Source organism: Silene latifolia, chromosome 7, assembly GCF_048544455.1.
Source record: "Silene latifolia isolate original U9 population chromosome 7, ASM4854445v1, whole genome shotgun sequence".
In the NCBI taxonomy this organism is placed as follows: Eukaryota; Viridiplantae; Streptophyta; class Magnoliopsida; order Caryophyllales; family Caryophyllaceae; genus Silene; species Silene latifolia.
In genome coordinates, this window is record NC_133532.1 from 11,418,018 (window position 1) to 11,435,080 (window position 17,063).

General features: G+C 37.1%; 2 protein-coding genes across 5 annotated transcripts; both read left to right on the forward strand.

The window, feature by feature from the left end:
- Positions 1-226: 226 nt before the first annotated feature.
- LOC141591743 (pumilio homolog 23) lies at positions 227-8,731 on the forward strand. Of its 3 annotated transcripts, none has more exons than XM_074412181.1 (11): positions 227-249; positions 1,201-1,486; positions 2,387-2,750; positions 3,013-3,316; positions 3,633-3,796; positions 4,804-4,947; positions 5,960-6,079; positions 6,263-6,448; positions 7,054-7,202; positions 7,435-7,617; positions 8,049-8,731. In XM_074412181.1, exons 2-11 carry the CDS (start codon positions 1,233-1,235, stop codon positions 8,395-8,397), a joined length of 2,217 nt encoding a protein of 738 aa, XP_074268282.1. In that variant the 5' UTR covers positions 227-249; positions 1,201-1,232; the 3' UTR covers positions 8,398-8,731. The 3 variants fall into 3 exon arrangements, with proteins under 3 accessions (XP_074268282.1, XP_074268283.1, XP_074268281.1); XM_074412182.1 differs by lacking the exon at positions 227-249 and adding an exon at positions 988-1,112 and having other exon boundaries at positions 3,013-3,312; positions 3,629-3,796; XM_074412180.1 differs by lacking the exon at positions 227-249 and adding an exon at positions 992-1,080.
- A 2,304-nt stretch (positions 8,732-11,035) lies between these two features.
- LOC141591744 (ubiquitin-conjugating enzyme E2 34-like) lies at positions 11,036-16,520 on the forward strand. Of its 2 annotated transcripts, none has more exons than XM_074412183.1 (10): positions 11,036-11,251; positions 12,874-12,983; positions 13,492-13,546; positions 14,448-14,486; positions 14,594-14,657; positions 14,765-14,826; positions 14,936-14,975; positions 15,117-15,144; positions 15,395-15,486; positions 16,006-16,520. In XM_074412183.1, exons 2-10 carry the CDS (start codon positions 12,927-12,929, stop codon positions 16,277-16,279), a joined length of 711 nt encoding a protein of 236 aa, XP_074268284.1. In that variant the 5' UTR covers positions 11,036-11,251; positions 12,874-12,926; the 3' UTR covers positions 16,280-16,520. The 2 variants fall into 2 exon arrangements, with proteins under 2 accessions (XP_074268284.1, XP_074268285.1); XM_074412184.1 differs by having other exon boundaries at positions 11,063-11,251; positions 12,805-12,983.
- Positions 16,521-17,063: the final 543 nt, after the last annotated feature.

A 17,063-nucleotide genomic window follows, 5' to 3' on the forward strand; every position in this document is an offset into this window, starting at 1 on the left:
CGAACTTTGCATTTTTTTCCAGTTAAGGACCCAAACGTTTAAATTTTACATTTAAGGGATTAGATTAACACCGTTAACTTACTTAGCTAGGCCCAAAAAAACTTAGAAACTAAAACTCACATGTCTTGATTTTCTAATTAAATTTAACAAATCCTGAACAAACCTACATAACATCCTTCTGGAAAAAAAAAGCATTTGTCTTCTCCATCAAAGCAGGCAGCAGCTTGAAGTTGTAAAGTACTACAGTAAGTAAGTGCTTAAAAAATCCATTCTTGATCATTACAGAGTAATAAGGGAATAATTTATTAAACATGTTTAAAGTTATCATCTTTAAATTATTTTACCCTAATCCGTGTTAGTGTATGATGATATTTTATTATGATAATTAATTTCATTCTGTTTGATTTAGATTGTTGTAGTTGTCAATTAAACTGATTTTAACACTAATCTTCATTCACTGTTTTATATACATATAAGGTTATATATCATCAATTCTTGTTTAAGACCGTCTTAATTTAAAATAGCTCTCACAACGGATCATAATAGAGGAGCAATGAAATGAGATTGTGAGGCGTCTTAAGTTAAGACAGTCTTAAACAAGAACTTTTCATATATATAACCATACTTCGTATGATTAGGTGTAGTGAAATATTGTATATTGCTATATGTGTTGGAGCATATACTTCGATTTTTTCTTCTTCTGCATACCGCTGATGTTAGATTAATGGGTATTGGTTATTTGGTTGTCAGAATTTATTTTAATGTTAATAGTTAACGGTGTTTAGTGTGAATCCCTTAACTGTAAACTTTAAATGTTTGGGTCCTTAACTGGAAAAAAATGCAAAGTTCGGGTCCTTATCTTACCCTTAACTCCTTTTAACTCAAAATAACTCGACTCAACCAAAATTATTTGATGACCCGACTCATACACAACCCGGTTAACTAAATTAGTCGGCATTGAGCCATCTATCCTCCTGAAGTTGTAGCCTATAGCCCAACACCAAAGCCTCCTTCAACATTCTAAAACGCCGCATTATTCATAGTTCAATTCCAGTTTCAATATCACTGACTCATACTGTTGTATGAATTCCTAAACCTAATTTCTGCAATTTGTCTTACTGAAATGTCACAGTTTCGAGTAATTTTGTGATATTCTTCTGTTATTGTGCTTCTGTCACTCATTAATTTCTAATTTTTCAGGTTTGCAGTAGTGGTGTTGCTGTAAGGTGCATATGGTTGCTATTGGTTCGAAAGCGTTACGATTACGGAGGCGAAAAGAGTACAGTATTGCTGAGAATTACTTAGTTTGTGAACAAGGCGGCGGCGGCGGTGTAGTTTATCAGGGAAATTGTAGTAAAGGCATGGGAAGAAAGTCGAATAAGAAGCAGTCGGGTTTCGATGACGGTCATGGTGGTACTGACTATGTTTCTGAACAACCACCATCAAGTCAGAGAGATTTTTCTTATCCGCAGGCTTCATATATTAGGTTGTTCAATTTAATTATCATTTTTTTTAATGTTTTTTTTCAGCATTGTACTCTCCCCGTCCCAATCATTTGCTTATCTTTTACGAGTGTTTTATTTGCGAGGGGTATTTTAATTAAATGTGAACAAATGATTGGGGTGGGGGGAGTATATGATTGGCCTATTAAGTGCTAAGTGGCTGACTTCTTTTTATTGTCGAGCATGAGTCATTCGGTTTAGTTCTTGAATGGGAAGTAGCAGTTGTTGATCCAATCGAGTTCTCAACACAATTTTTATTTGGACGTTTGGAAACAGCCTCTTAGGGTGTGTTTGGATAGCAAAAGGGGAGGGGAGGGGAGGGGAGGGGAGGGGAGGGGAAGGGAGGGAAGGGGAGGGGGAATGGAGTTTGGTTGTTTGGATACAATTTCCCTCCAAATCTTGCATAATGTGGAGAGATTTTGATTAGGTTTGGTGGAGGGAAATTGGATCCCTCCATTTCCCTCTACTCTTATTTGTTATTCAAACAAGGGATTTTAAATCCCCTACTCTCCCTCCTTTTCTTTTCCCTCCAAATCCCTTAATCCAAACACACCCTTAGTGGTGCTAGCACATGAGTACGGTGGTGTACATCTGACCTCCCCTGCCCCGGAATTTTTAGGTTCCATTAAGGATTAGGGTAAATGGATAATGTTGTTGTGTTGATATCCCTGTTGATTAATCTTGATAACACGATAAAAATGCAAACTTCCCCTCAAAAAGCTATGTACATCGAATCCCCTTACCTCATAGCACAATTCATTGGGGATTAGAGTGTTGTTACTGTTTATGATCATTGATCACCGCAGGGGTTTAATATGGTATCCTTGTTGATTAAACTTGACTACAAGATAGAAATGCTAACTTGACTTAAAAAATCGCTGCAGGAAGCGAATTGATCCTGAAACAACAAAGTACTTCTCTGAAATTGGAAATGTACTAGAAAGTGGCGAGATAGATACGGATGAAAGGTCTATTATATGTATTAATGCTTTAGAAGAAACTACCGGTAAAGAAGTGGAGCTTGCGAATGATTTTGTCATAAGCCACATTATACAAGTACTCTTAGAGGGATGTGGTGCCGATCACCTTTGTGGCTTCCTTCGTAGTTCTGCAAAGAATTTTGCTCAAATTGCGACCGACAGTTGTGGTTCCCATGTGGCAGAAACAGCTCTTAAATCGTTAGCCACTCACCTCTTTGACGAGAGCTTTTATGACCTTATCAAAGACACTCTTACTTTAATATGTCAGGTACAGCATCTCGTTTCCCCTATATTGCCTACAACTGTAACTTTTGTTGATTATCAAGAAGGCTCTTCAAGCTGTTTTTTATTGCTGCTTTTGCTTGCTTCTTTTAATTGTATTCACGGATAACTTTCAGATTGTTCGTATAGTAATGATTAGGTATAAGTATGTCTTGTTTTCTGCTCTTTTGCTCTCTTAGAAGCAATTTTGACCGTAATGATTTTGACATTCATAGCCTGACAATTGAGGGTTTTTTTCCCTTGTACAGGCAATAGTTCAAGATCCTGTGAATGTTATGTGCAACTGTCACGGATCCCATGTTCTGCGTAGTCTGCTCTGTCTTTGCAAGGGAGTGCCATTGGATTCAGAGTTCCACACGTCAAAATCATCCACAGCTTTGGCTAAACGGTTGAATCTTAGAACAGAAAGGGAACGTAATAATGAAACAACAAATGTTCATGAGGGATTTCCAGATCTATTAGAGTTTCTGGTGGTGGAAATGTTGAAATGTAGCAGAACAGATATTGGGTTCCTACAAACCGACCAATACAGCAGTTTAGTTTTGCAGGCATGTTTCATTAGACTCATCATAGGCTCATAGTTCAGATGTTAAAGTACCATAATACAAACCGCTTTCTTAGTTTTCTGAATCTTGTCCTGTTTTTTTTTTGCTACAAGTGTTAGCTTACTAAGTATGAATAGTTTTCAAAATTTTTGTTCTGGAGTATTAGACTGACATTGAAGCTAACTGCCACGACATTACTCAAAATTCCGATGAGCAGCAATGCTTTTTTAGCTCCACCTGTTGTCTATTAGCTGCTTTTCTTCCGAGGTCTACCTCAATATATGTTCTCTGAATAATGATCTATTTTCTGTCATTGTAGACAGCTCTGAAGGTGTTGAAGGGACAAGAGCAAGTGCTGTTCCGTGTCATTCCGTTGATTCTGGGTTGTAATGTGGAGAATGCTGAGGAAGATGGCTACATAGAGAAAAAGGAGGTTCAAAACATCCGAGAAATAGTGAAGGAAAATGCATTCAGCCATTTGATGGAGGTAGCCACTCTCTCTCATTTTTCTCCCCTTTTTAGGTGAATCACAAAATTTCTGTCTGAACATTCTGCTTCATGCAAATGTTGATTGGTCTTTCTACATTTGATGCTTCCCCTCCTTGTATTACTGCTAACATGATTTGTTTAAGCATTAAGCATTAACATTCTAACATGTGGATAGTGTGCCTTTACAATACTCTCATCTGAATTTGCACAGCAAATTTCATGATGGTCCAACCTAACTCTGAACATTTTTTCATTGTACCCATAGATCCTCCTTTTTGGTAGCCTCCTAAGTCCCAAGTAGATCCGGGTAATGTGGGATTCATACTGACGAGGTTATGGAATAAATTATTTTTGTTGTTTTCGAGTCGATTCTGCCCATGTGTCCCTTGAGGACCTATTCTATAGTTTGATCAAAAGTTGTATACTGCAGAGATGTTGCTCCTGTGTCGTTTTACTCTGTCTATATTCGAAATGGGACACTAAATTGTGAAGTTAGTTTGCGTTACCCATTAAGACAAGAAGATCCTACCTGTTAGACCTTAACCCCTCCAAGATGGTGGACGTGAGTGGAGTGAGATTGTTTCGGATTTATTTATTCATTTTCCATTCTTTTGTGAGCTGTGTTGCTGTGTAGGAGAAGTCTGTCCTTTCTACTATGTGTTTTTATGGTGATGTCTTCTCCTTGTGTCAGCTTAAATTGATCTTTTCTCTTATATATCCTTGTTTCTTTTCATAGTTCTCTAGGTAGTGGAGTTTTTTCTCTTCCATATAGTATTTGGCTATTTGCCAGGAAAATACTTTGTAGCTATGTAGCTCGGACTCCGGTATGAACGTCGAATCCTGGTGCAGATTCTTGAGTCAGGATACCTGTTAGTAAATTGATTATTGATTGATGGTAAATGCAATGTTTGAGATCTGTTATATCTTAGCTGTGTGCACATCAGTACATGTGTGTTTTACTACTTCATTATTTGTATAACTGAAGCTGTCATAATTAATTTACAGATAATGTTAGAAGTTGCTCCAGATGCTTTGTATGACGAGATCTTCGTGAAAATCTTCAAGGGTTCGTTATTTGAAGATTCAAAGCATTATTCTGCTAACTTCACTATTCAAGCTTTGATTTGTTACGCGAGAAACCAAAGCCAAGTATGTTACTTATTTAAATGTGGAAAGTTGATTGTTCCAGTAAACCAGTATGGTAGGAGAAAATAAGGGAACATAACTGTTAGAACATGAAAATGGGCCTGGACCTTACCTGAACGAAGGAGAGACGGACCACTTGACAAACACAAGGGGAGTTCCATCCTAAAACCAATTGGCGATAGGAGTAGTAGCCCCTCTTGGTTTATGAAGTGGTACTATCTCTCTCTTCTCCAAGCAATGGGACACTCACATGTGGGTTTGTATTCCAACAAGAATGTCATTCCGAATTAAGTCTCTCTAATGTTAGAAATACCTTTGTTGAGGTCTCTTCCCATATGTGTGGGTGGGTGTGGGGTGGGAGGGGGCATTGTCCCACATCGGTAGAAAAATAGTGAAGGGACTAGCTTATAAGTAAGTGGGCTACTCCTATCACCAATTGGTTTTAAGATTAGGATGGAACCTCACTTGCGTGTGGGCCGGTCTCATGCACCTAATTCCATAAGCTCACTACGGAGGACTCAACAAGTGGTATTAGAGCCGACGGTTCGGCTTGGGACCGCAAGATGCGATGTGGTGACGGTGCTCGCGACGACGCGGAGTAGCGTCGTGGTTACGGAGTAGCACTACCGCTAGAGTCTCACCCTTGGTTGACGAGAGATGCGGAGTAGTATTGCGTGGAATTGCCTGTTGGCCCGGTGCGGGGTTGCATCGGGTGCGGAGAGCGCCAAGTGAGGGGGGGCTTTCAGACTTCAGTAACACATGTGAAAGGGGGAGATTGTTGATGTCTCTTCCCATATGTGTGCGGGGGCCTTGTCCCACTTCGGTAGAAAAATAGTGAAGGGACTAACTTATAAGTAAGTGGGCTACTCTCCCTATCACCAATTGGTTTTAGGATGGAACCTCACCTGCTTGTGGGCCGGTCTCATGCACCTAATTTGATAAGCTCCCTGAGGACTCGACAACCTTGTTTACTGCATTATTTTTGAGATAATTAGTTTTGTTGTTTTAATTTTAGGTAGAAGCATTTGACGAGGAAATTGGACCTAAAGTTAAAGATCTCCTGGAATTAGGAAAAGCCGGAGTTGTAGCATCTTTGATTGCCACAAGTGAAAGACTTCATGCTTATGAGCATAAGGTACATGGTACAAACTTCTCGATCAAGTTTCCTTTTTTACACTATCTCTCTACAGTATCTTACACTTTTCTTGTACAATAATATTTTTTTCTTACAAACTATGTTGCCTTAGCCGTTGTCCTAGTGCTAAGATTGTTTATTTATTTCTTGAGGTATTTGACTGGCTTTTTGTCTGGCGTACAGTGTTCTAAGGCACTTGCAGCTGCTGTGAGTTCTGTAAATGAACCTCCAAAATGTATCGTACCTCGTCTATTGTTACTTGAGAGCTATGTTTTCTCCAAGGATAAGTCTAATTGGAGTTGGACAAGTGGGTCGAAGATACATGTCATGGGTTCTTTAATTCTGCAATCGCTTTTCAAGTATCCTTGCGTAAGTGGCTGCCTTCAACATCACATCAACTTTTTTTTTGAGTATGTCTATGCATTCCTCGACTTAATTGCGAGAGTATGTTTGATGAAAATAAATCTCTCTCAACTGCAATATCTAATTATCCTTTATAGACTACTCTTCATAAGTAACTGAAACTTATATTATTAACGTATTTGGATCTCAAAGAATTCAAAGTGCAATCCAGGCTAAATGGCTAATAAATCCAAACAATGGTCGATACTTAAATGAATACACAAAATCTCTGAAGCTCTTATTACCATCAGTAAGTTTGTATATTAAAAATAAAAATCTAACGAACGGGAAAGTTAGGTATGAGATCTTGTATGAGAGCGAGATATGACTGTAATCTAATTTACTATCAGTAAGAGATTAGTCTAGATGTCGTCCCTGCAAGGTGCTAATAGTTGATACTTGTGTCCGTGTGCGGTTCAGCTGTCATGTATTCTTTCATGGCTTAGTTGTTTCACTTCTAACTTTGTACATTTTTATCTTGTCTTGTAATTTGACGTGTTCGTCTTTAAATTTTACCTTGGGATTTTGTAGCTGAGTTTCTACTGCGCTTAATCATATCTTCTCTATTGCAGGAATACATTCAGCCTTACATTACAAGCATTATATCAATGGATAACTCCCAGGTCCTTGAAACTGCAAAGGATGGTGCAGGAGCACGTGTAATTGAAGCTTTTCTGGGTTCTTCTGCTCCTGATAAACAGAAGAAGAAGTTAGTTGGCAAGTATGCTCTTTGCCCTAAATTCTGTTAAATTATTCCTTATGTCCAAATACTCCATGATTTCTATCTCGATTAAACTATGACAAAAGTGGTCTATACCAAATTACCAATAACTTCGGACTTTCTCCCTACAATAGTTAGCTAGAACGTTCAACAACACTGGAAAAGGAAAACTGAAGTCTATAGTCTTCGTATGTTTATCTGCTTGTGATTTGTTTCTCTAATTACCATCAAGGTTGAAGGGCCATTTCGGAGAGCTTGCTATGCACCCATCAGGTTCTTTTACGGTTGAAAAGTGCTTCAATGCGGGCAACATTTCATTAAAAGAAGCCATAGTATCAGAGTTGTTTGCTGTCCAGAAAGAACTTTCCAAGACGAGACAGGGTCCTCTCCTCTTGAGAAATCTTGATGTTGATGGGTAAGCTTCTGTTGTACTCTTTGCTTTTCCTGTGCTTTTCTGCCGTATGATTGTATGACAGTGTGTGTGAATTTTTTTGATGAACATCTATGATTATATAATCAAATAACTTGGTTACTGTTGTCCTTCACGGGTTAAGACGTGAGGCCAACAACTCCAGTCATTTGAAACCTGAATGGTTACAAGTGCTTCTGACATTGATTGAAATCGTTTCTAACTTTATATAATCCTCAAAATTCGGCATTTCAAAGATGCCTCGTATGCTTCTCTTCTGCCTATTTATGTGCTCACCAAAATCTATGATGAATTAATACCCAGTATTCGCTATAAAGGTTGTACTTGTATATTACTCCTATTTGATGCTGACCTCTTTTCATATATGGATTATTATGTCTTCCTTTCCTAAATGCTCAACGCCAATTATCTTCCAGATACTCGAGACGACCTGAACAGTGGTTATCTAGACAAAAGGCTAAACTCGCCTTTTACAAGGATTTTCAAGTAGAATCCGTTGAGACTGAAAGTAAGTCCTCTAAAAGGAAGACTCCTACTGCTGATAATTCAAAAAAGGAAGCACAGCAAAGTGATATAAAGAAAATGAGGCAAGAGATTGATACCGTCTTGACATCGTCCTCTGCCCTTACTGATTCTAAGAAGCATAAAAAGCAGAGAAAAGAAGGCAAAGATCACGGTAATGAACAACTTCCAGACAAGAAAAAACGGAAGCATCATCAGAAAGACGACACATCAAAGCCTTCCAAAAAGAAGATGAAGACCTGAGTTTCCGAAGAAAGGGCAATTTTTGGAAAATATCATAATTTATTCCTCGATCCTCTTAAACAGGTAATCTCGACTTCAAGTGTTGGGTTCTAGTGCGTGCCCAGTTTTAGCCTCGGGTTTTATGAAATTTTGTCATGTTACCTTATAATGAGATGTTGATCCGATAGTCGTATAGTTTTGGATAATTCAACGTGTACGTTTGTAGAATATAGTAGTAGCTAGTATCAGCTTCATTTTATCGAATTTTTTGCTGTGTTATCACAGAGAGTTAGAGTATGGCGAAATGTAAGAGCTAAATTTTATCACTTGAAAAGTATAATTTGTTTTTGCTTCAGTTTTGTTTACAGTGTGATTTTCGGGTTGAATTTTACGCAGTGATTTTCTGAGTGCATTTATTTACATTATGGGTTATTCACATACTCAGGAGTACAAGTTTGTCTGCAACACAAAACTTGAGAAAATTAAACTGAATTATTTTCTGATGATCTATTCTAGATTTCTAGGGATCTTAAGTAAGTGGAATCATGTGCGGCTTGGTTTGATTATAAGCATGCTGGAATTGGAAGCATGCTTATCACTTTATGAGTTGTTGGCCGACTCGAGTCCCATATGGTTTTCATGAGTTGGATAGATTGAAACGGGTTAAATAGCGCCCATTTGAAAAAATGAGATAAATTTTTGTTACTTCCTAGTTTGTAGACGGTCAGCATTTATTTTTCTCTCCTCTATTCTATTTGACCTGTTTTTAGTTTAGGACGTATATGTTCGTCTTAAATAAGAATATATGGATTTTCAATTACTAAACGCGGTTACTTGTTATAGCAATGTTTTAACATGGGACGGGTTTATGTGATTCGTCACGTTATAATGTCAACTAAAGTTTTTTGGACTTTTAAAAAGGTATTGGGTTATTGATTAGGATTTACTAAATCGACGTAGTACAAGCTTTTATGAAAGATGATAGTGGGAAAGATGTATACTACATAGAGTATGTGAATACATCATCAGGTTGGATGGAGAAATTGAATGACCGACCATCCTTAATTAGGTTAGGAGTAATTAATTATGTGTTATGAACCGTTGGTAGTTGATTAGTGAAACTTTCTATATCACACCTATACTCTAATAAACCACAATTAAACTCTACCAAGTGTCGTTTGGTTTGCAAAGACGAAATGGAGTAGATTGAAATATGATACCATCACCAATACTTATTGAAGACGGACACTCTTCGTCACAAGCTGAAGACGGACCAAATGTCGCCATTTTAACGACAAAATGTGACTATTTTAATGACAAATTATCATAGCTTAGGAAATTATTCTGGTAACTTTTTAGGTAAAATGGTTACATTTTCGTCTTAAATGAGTGACATTTTACCCCGTCTTCAACTTGTGACGAAATGTACCCGTAACAGGCAAGACGCTTTGTGATACCATAGGGTATGACCTATGAGGTTCCAAATTCATACTTCTCTAAAATTGTTTGGCTGTATATAAGTTTTAACATTGGAGAATGGAGTTTGAATCCTACGTATGAGGGTGTGTATGAGATTTTAAGGGGTTGCGATAGAGTTAGAATTTATTAGGTCCGTATCTAACTCCATACTAAAACACTCCAACTAAACAATGGATCAAATCCCTTTCATTCCATTCCAATTCAATGAAGCCAAACAAACACCCCCTAAATGATTTGCGCTTTTTATGATCTTTCCACGCATTTTACAAAGTTACAAAAAGAATAGTAATAATAAGTAATGACTGCTTCACACGTCCCAATAAGGTACTTTTGATTTTTTTCACAATGTTTAAGGAATGAAAGATACAAACTAAGCCGATCTGAATAACCCAAAATTTGCACGGTACAGAGGACCTGAATCTGACCCAAAATCTAAATTGACCCAACCATATCTAATTGGACCCGAAATTTTATTATCGTATATTGACCGTTGTCAACAAATAAGTTAATAACAACCCACCCCAAAATAACCAGAACCCGAATAACCCTACCCTATTAGCCCATTTAACCACTAAATGTGCTTACAAATAAATCATATAAACTTCACTATAATACCCATAAATAAAATACACAATACCCCAAATTAACGAGATTAAATACTACTCCATAATTTTTTTATTTACAAACAAATAGGTTGTTAAAATGCAATATTTTTTTTTTTTTTTAAAAAAAGAGAGGCATAAGGCCAATTTTGATACTAATGAGTGCGAACTTCGAACCCAACTACTCAAGACCTGAAGGGAATAACCTTTCATAACTTTACCAACTAAATTAGTCAATGTTCGCTTAAAATGCAAATTTTTTATTTATTTGAGACATAAAACGAGTACAATACACGGAAAATTGGGATTCAAAACCAGAACTTATCACAAATTCTCACTGTAGACGGACACTATCCGTCTAAAGCTGAAGATAGATAGTGTCACTCTCACAAAATGTAGGTGGATAGTGCAAGTGGGTGGGAAATTGATACCATTTTATAAGAGAGTCATTATCCGTCTTCAACTTTAGACGAATCACAAATTTTTATTTCAGACCGTCATATCCGTCTAAAATAGTCAGACGGATACCATTTCCTCTCATAAAAAACTCATTTAGGAGGATTTTTCCATTTTGAGATAGGTTCCCTACCCATGTTGATCAACTCGACCACGACTCGTAACCCTAAATTATCTGTACTTTAGTTGATCGGAAAAATAGAAAGGGGGATTTTTCCATTTTGAGAGAGAGAAAAGCAACGACACAATCTCACTCCCAATTAAATCTTCGCATTCTCTCTCTTCATCCTTCGCGCATTTTCATCTTCATCATCTTCATCATCGTCATCATCTTTTCGGTATTTTCTTCCTTTTTACTTTTGTTTTTGTTTAATTCGAATCGTTTCGCTTGTTTTTCGCGTTTTTAATTTCATTAATTTCATGAATTATTCTTAGTTTTTAGTTTTCTTATGATTCGGTAGTGTGAAGTGTGAATATCTGTTATTGTTCTTGATTTGATTTGGTTAATTTGATTTGAATTTTGGCATTAATTAACTGTAATTAACCTAATTTTTCTTAGCGTAAATGCTTTCGAAATTGTAATTTTGATTTTGTTAGCTTGGAATTCAGTGTCTTTGGAATGTTATGTGAGTTAAATTATCTGTGATCTGACATTTACTATTTATTTTGTGTTTTTATTAAAGTATTTTTAATCGTAAAATCACAAATTTGTAGATTGGTACATGGTTACCAGGCTCCTTCGAATTCCAGATAATTCCGAAATCCGAATCAATTCCTACGTATATCGTACTTTGGCGTTTTATGATTTTTGGGTTTAATATATACGTATTGCATTGTAGAGAGTTCGTATTGTCATATTGTGTATGCGTATTACGTGTTCGTATTGGAGCGTGTACTACGAATTAGGCAACCGTGGATTAGTAGGCAAGTGGAAGCTTATATTACTCGACATTAAGCTTCTTAGCAAAATAAGTTGATGGTCGTCTGCTGTGTGCGGCTTATCTCTCTCCCTCTTTTTTTTTGTAATGAAGTTGGAAGTTGGAACCCATAACCGCTAACTTTGGTGCACATTGGGTAATACACGAGTATACATGATAGCTTGCAAACCACAACCACCAACTCAAACGACCTTTTATTACCAGAGTGACTTGCTCTTACGTGAGAAAGTATCATCACAGGCCAAATTGTTCTCTCAAGGGTTTGAAGTAGAACATCCGTGAGTTATTCATTCATATTTTAACCATGGTTGCCTAATTTGTAGTACTCTTATACGAATGTGTAATATGTATACACAAAACACACTTTATAAAATGTAATGCGGATCTTTTAGACGAGAAATCATAATATGTCGTAGTACGAAATGTGAGGAATTGATACGTGATTTGCTGGAGTTTGAGGAATCTGGTAACCATGTTTTAACCACTTGATTGAACCCATTTTGTTAGTGTGTAGTGTATCTTACTTGGTAGATAAAAGATGGAAAGCTCTCAGATTGTTTTGAAGGTCCAATTTTATTTAGGAGTTGTTTAACTTGTATGCGGCTGACAAAAAAGAATTTGGAATTTTTAGCTTCATATTTTCTTATAGGATTGAATTTGGACATGAATGAACCTGTAAGCTCAGTCCACTCACTTGGTTTATAAAGCCTGTTCAAGGCTTTCTTCATATGGGCGAGGATACCTCTTCCATTTTATTTATTTTCACAAGATGAGGTGTAGCTTCAGTTATATGGTTTGATGCTTTGGTCTGATGTAGGGCATACTTATTGCGTGCTTTAAGTAGTCAGTTTTGCATAATCTTAGAAATCAGGGGGTTCTCAGTATGTTCATTGTTGACTTTGCTTAGTTTCTGGTAATCTGATTTGTGTTTATTGCTTTCTTGGCTATTGTAGAATGTAGATTTGACATCAGCAAAGAGGTGCGAGTTTAACTGAAAACCATTTATTTGCCGTTTCTTGTAGTTTCATCTATAAGCCAAGGTTCAACGCAGGAATTACAGTTGTGAGATTCGAAAATGGCTGAAAAAGCTTGTGTGAAGCGGCTTCAAAAGGAGTTTAGAGCTCTCTGCAAAGTAAGTTCTCTAGTCTACATCGGTTTCTTTTCCTTCGACATCTGTATATAAGTTACTTTGCCACAAGAAAAGAAGCTTTACTTTAACAGCATGGAATAAAAGATATTGTTTATTCAACTAAAACCTCTATCATGCTGCGACCATTTAAATCCTCTGTATTGAGGCCGTGCTCTTAAATATGGAGTATAAAAGACTGAACTCTTGTTTATGAAACTTAGATCATGGTTAATAGTTAATACCCATAACAATTATACTTTGAAGAAATTAAGCTCTTGTTCTTCCGCTAACCGGAGGTATTTTAGAGTGGACTTTCTGAAAGGTCTTTCTACCCCCGCCCTTCGACACTTCTTTTTGTAAAGTAAATTATTCTCAGCTTAGCTAAGGTGGTCCTCATCTGTGATAATTAATTTGTAAATCTTTGTATTATTCCATTTCATATTGACTGTTAAAACTTAAAAGTTATTTTTTTGAGTAGTTTAATGAAATGTTTCATTTTTGACATTTGCAGGAGCCAGTTCCGCATATTGTTGCTCGGCCCTCTCCTAATGACATTCTTGATTGGCGTAAGTTCTATGTCAAGTATCAACTTAAATTATTTGTGCAAAAATCAATATTCCACATCAACTCATGATACTGGTGGGGGAGTGCAGTGTACTCCTTTAAGTTTTTGTTACAGACGCTGCAGTATTGACACTTACTTGGGTTAGATTGTTTTGCTCATATGACATCGCATCTCATTCTTTTTTAAAAGATTGAAAGTTCTATTCGACCATGTTCGCAAATATGTGGACTGTTGTTGGTTGTTTCTCTCTCCCCCCCCCCCAAACCAATTTCCCTTAATTTTTTTTCAAGTGATCCACTTTGAAATTATTGGTTGTTAGTGGCTAGGTTGTTTTGCCCATATGATAAACATCTCAAACTTAATTCCATATTTCCAATGGAGCCAAAGATTCATTACTCTTAGGTTCTGGATTATGATGGAATAAAGCAAAATGGCTCACTAAAGTGGTTGCGCTTCTTTCTCTTGTGAAGTAGTGGTCCTTCGATGTAGTTCTCGACGCAATTTTCATCTTGGGTCATTCGGAAACCACCTCTTTGTGTTGCTAACACAAGGGTAAGGCTGCGTACATCCGACCCCCCCTTACCCCGCAATTTGCGGGAGCCATTAAGGCACTGGGGTAATGTTGTTGTTGTTGTTGTTGTTGTTGTTGTTGATAAACATCTCAAACTTATTGAAAAGTTGGAAAATTCTACTCGCCCATGAATGAACTGTTGTTGGCTGTTCCTAAGCATCTTTTCTCCCCCCATTTGCTTTTTCTTTCTTCATTTTTTTTTCATGTTCTCTACTTTCATATTTTGTGGTCGCCTGGACTGGTGAGCTGTTGATAACTTGTGATTTTATTGTGGTATCCTTAAGTCCTTCGCCTTTTTGTGTTTTGCTTGTAACCTCCGCTGATATTGCAGATTATGTACTCGAGGGAAGTGAGGGAACGCCTTTCGCAGGTTTGTCTCATCTTAGTTGCATTTAACTGCCGTATGATTTTTCTTATAGGATAATAGTTCAGTCTTGAGGCTTATAATGCTTTATTTTTGTTGGATGGTTGACAAAGGTGGTTATTATTATGGAAAGATCAAGTTTCCTTCTGAGTATCCATTTAAACCGCCAGGGATCAGGTTATTGACTAATTTGACTTGCAAACCTCTTAATTTATTTGTTTGTCCGCCTTTCCTGCTTAAAGCATGATTTTGTGGCACTGAATAATTACTATTTTTGAGAGCAGCATGACGACTCCTAATGGTCGATTTATGACTCAGAAGAAGATTTGCTTGTCCATGAGTGATTGTGAGTCTCTTAGCTTCTTCTGTCATCTGTTTGTTTATTTACCTAAATGCATTTTTTTTTTCCATATAGTTTTGTTTGATAATGACTACAAATGTTTACTCTCCTGTAGTTCATCCAGAGAGTTGGAATCCGATGTGGTCTGTGTCAAGGTAAAAATATATATTAGCCGATTATTATTTTAACTGTTCTAAGTGTTCTTAATCTTGTAATAAATTTTGTTGGCTCAATCAATTAGTCTAAAGAAACAGTGAAGTGAGGCTGACCGAATTTATCGTCTTTTTTTATTGCAGCATTCTTACCGGACTACTTTCATTCATGGTGAGTTTGAACTTGCTAGATTCTTTAATATTTTTCTTTTGTTGCTTATGACTGTTATGAGTCACTGCCAACAAGTTTCCTTAGCTCATATAAACAGAAGTTGCGTGACAAAAACTTCTTAATTTTTTGCTCCCTCATTAATCCGCTTGGTGCACTTGTTTGGTAGCAACCAATCAGTGATTTTTTTTAAGGAAGGGTTTTTAATATTATGAGTTGATGACATATGTTGTGGCTATCTTACATACTGTAGGTGGATAACAGCCCTACAACAGGAAGTGTCACAACTACTGTTGAAGAAAAACAACGTTTAGCAAAGGCTTCACTTGCTTTCAATTGTAAAAAGTAAGTGAACATCAACCCGCGAATTCTTCTTTCCCCTAGCGTGATAACTTTTATTTTATCACCGTGTACTAAGCCATTTTGCCGCTTCCTATACCTTTGTCTGTCTGTCACTCTGTCTTGATGCAAATTGACATTTTATTTGTTGTGCTGTTCATACATATTCACCATTGGCTTATCAGAAGATTCTGTCAAAACCCTTTATTCTTGTCACAAAAAATTCGCATCAAATCTCACAAGTGATGCTCTCGCCATTCATTTGAATTCCACAATTTTCAAAATCCCCCTTGCGTATATTGTGAAGTGTATGTAATCCTAGCATGGTGGGAGTATTTATCAGTGTCCACTGAGAGTGGCTATCAAAAGAGTTCAATGGTATCGGTTTGCCTTTATTGATGCAAGATTAGTATTATCCTCAGATTGTTTGCCATTGAGCATGAACTGATCCCCAAATACGTGAAATGTAAATTTTGCTATATTGTTTGATTAATTTACCTCACTGACATTTTCTGTGCTTATTAGTCCAACGTTCAAGAAACTGTTCCCGGAATATGTCGACAAGTATAAAGAACAGCTCGCTGAGCAGACTAAGTCTGAAGCATCACCAGCACCTGCACAAGAAGATATTTCCCAGCCCAACTCAGAGGGGATTGATGGTAATAAGCCAAAAGATCTCGGAAATGGCGGAGTTCAGGGCAGAAGGAATAAGCAGAGGCAGTCTATCCCTACCTGGATGATGTTGTTGCTCGTTTCGATGTTTGGGCTAGTTATGGCACTGCCTCTTCTCCAGCTTTGATATCGCTTCCAGTTTATGTGATTGGAAATCTTAAAACCCGAAAGTTCATATAAACGGGTATGTGACGATCACATTTTCGATGTTCTTACTTTCAGTGTTTTGTTCTTGTTGTGTGATGTAGATACCCATAATTTGTACAGTTAATGGGACTATGGTAGTCGTTTCTTTTCTTCGACTCTTTAACTCATGAGTTTTTGAAATGCTATTAAAATAAAAATAGCATTTTTGGTAGTTTTGAAAATTTATTTGTCGGAAAGGTGTCCACATTAGATTGTAGTTATCGGGCTAAAAAATCCATAGTGGGTGCATGGCTGTGGTCATGGCAGGTTTGCGATAATCCATCTGCTGCACCCTGATAAAAATATGGAGTTCAAGCCAATGTTTGCGTTTTGACAGTGACAATTGGCTGTCAAATTTTGACTTGAATCCGGCCTGAGCTTGGTAACACTTGATATTTGTTGAGCTGAAAGAGACCAACAGAAGGTAAGCATAGCCAAGTTGAAGCTGTTTCGAGATATCCGTGACTTGATCATGACCTCGTCAGCAATGACATTTCCCTCGATAACTAAACACAAATTCTCATTTGTGACGGCGATATCCGTCACAAGCTTGTGACGGGTTAACGATAACCAAAATATGTTTTGTCGATGCAATTCAATGAAAAAAAAGGAAAATTTGATCATAGATCCAAACTTGAAATGATTTAAAATAGTACAGACGGTAACTTGATGCATCAATTCGCCTGCTCGAGAATGACTCCGACGAGTACCGTCTAAACACATTC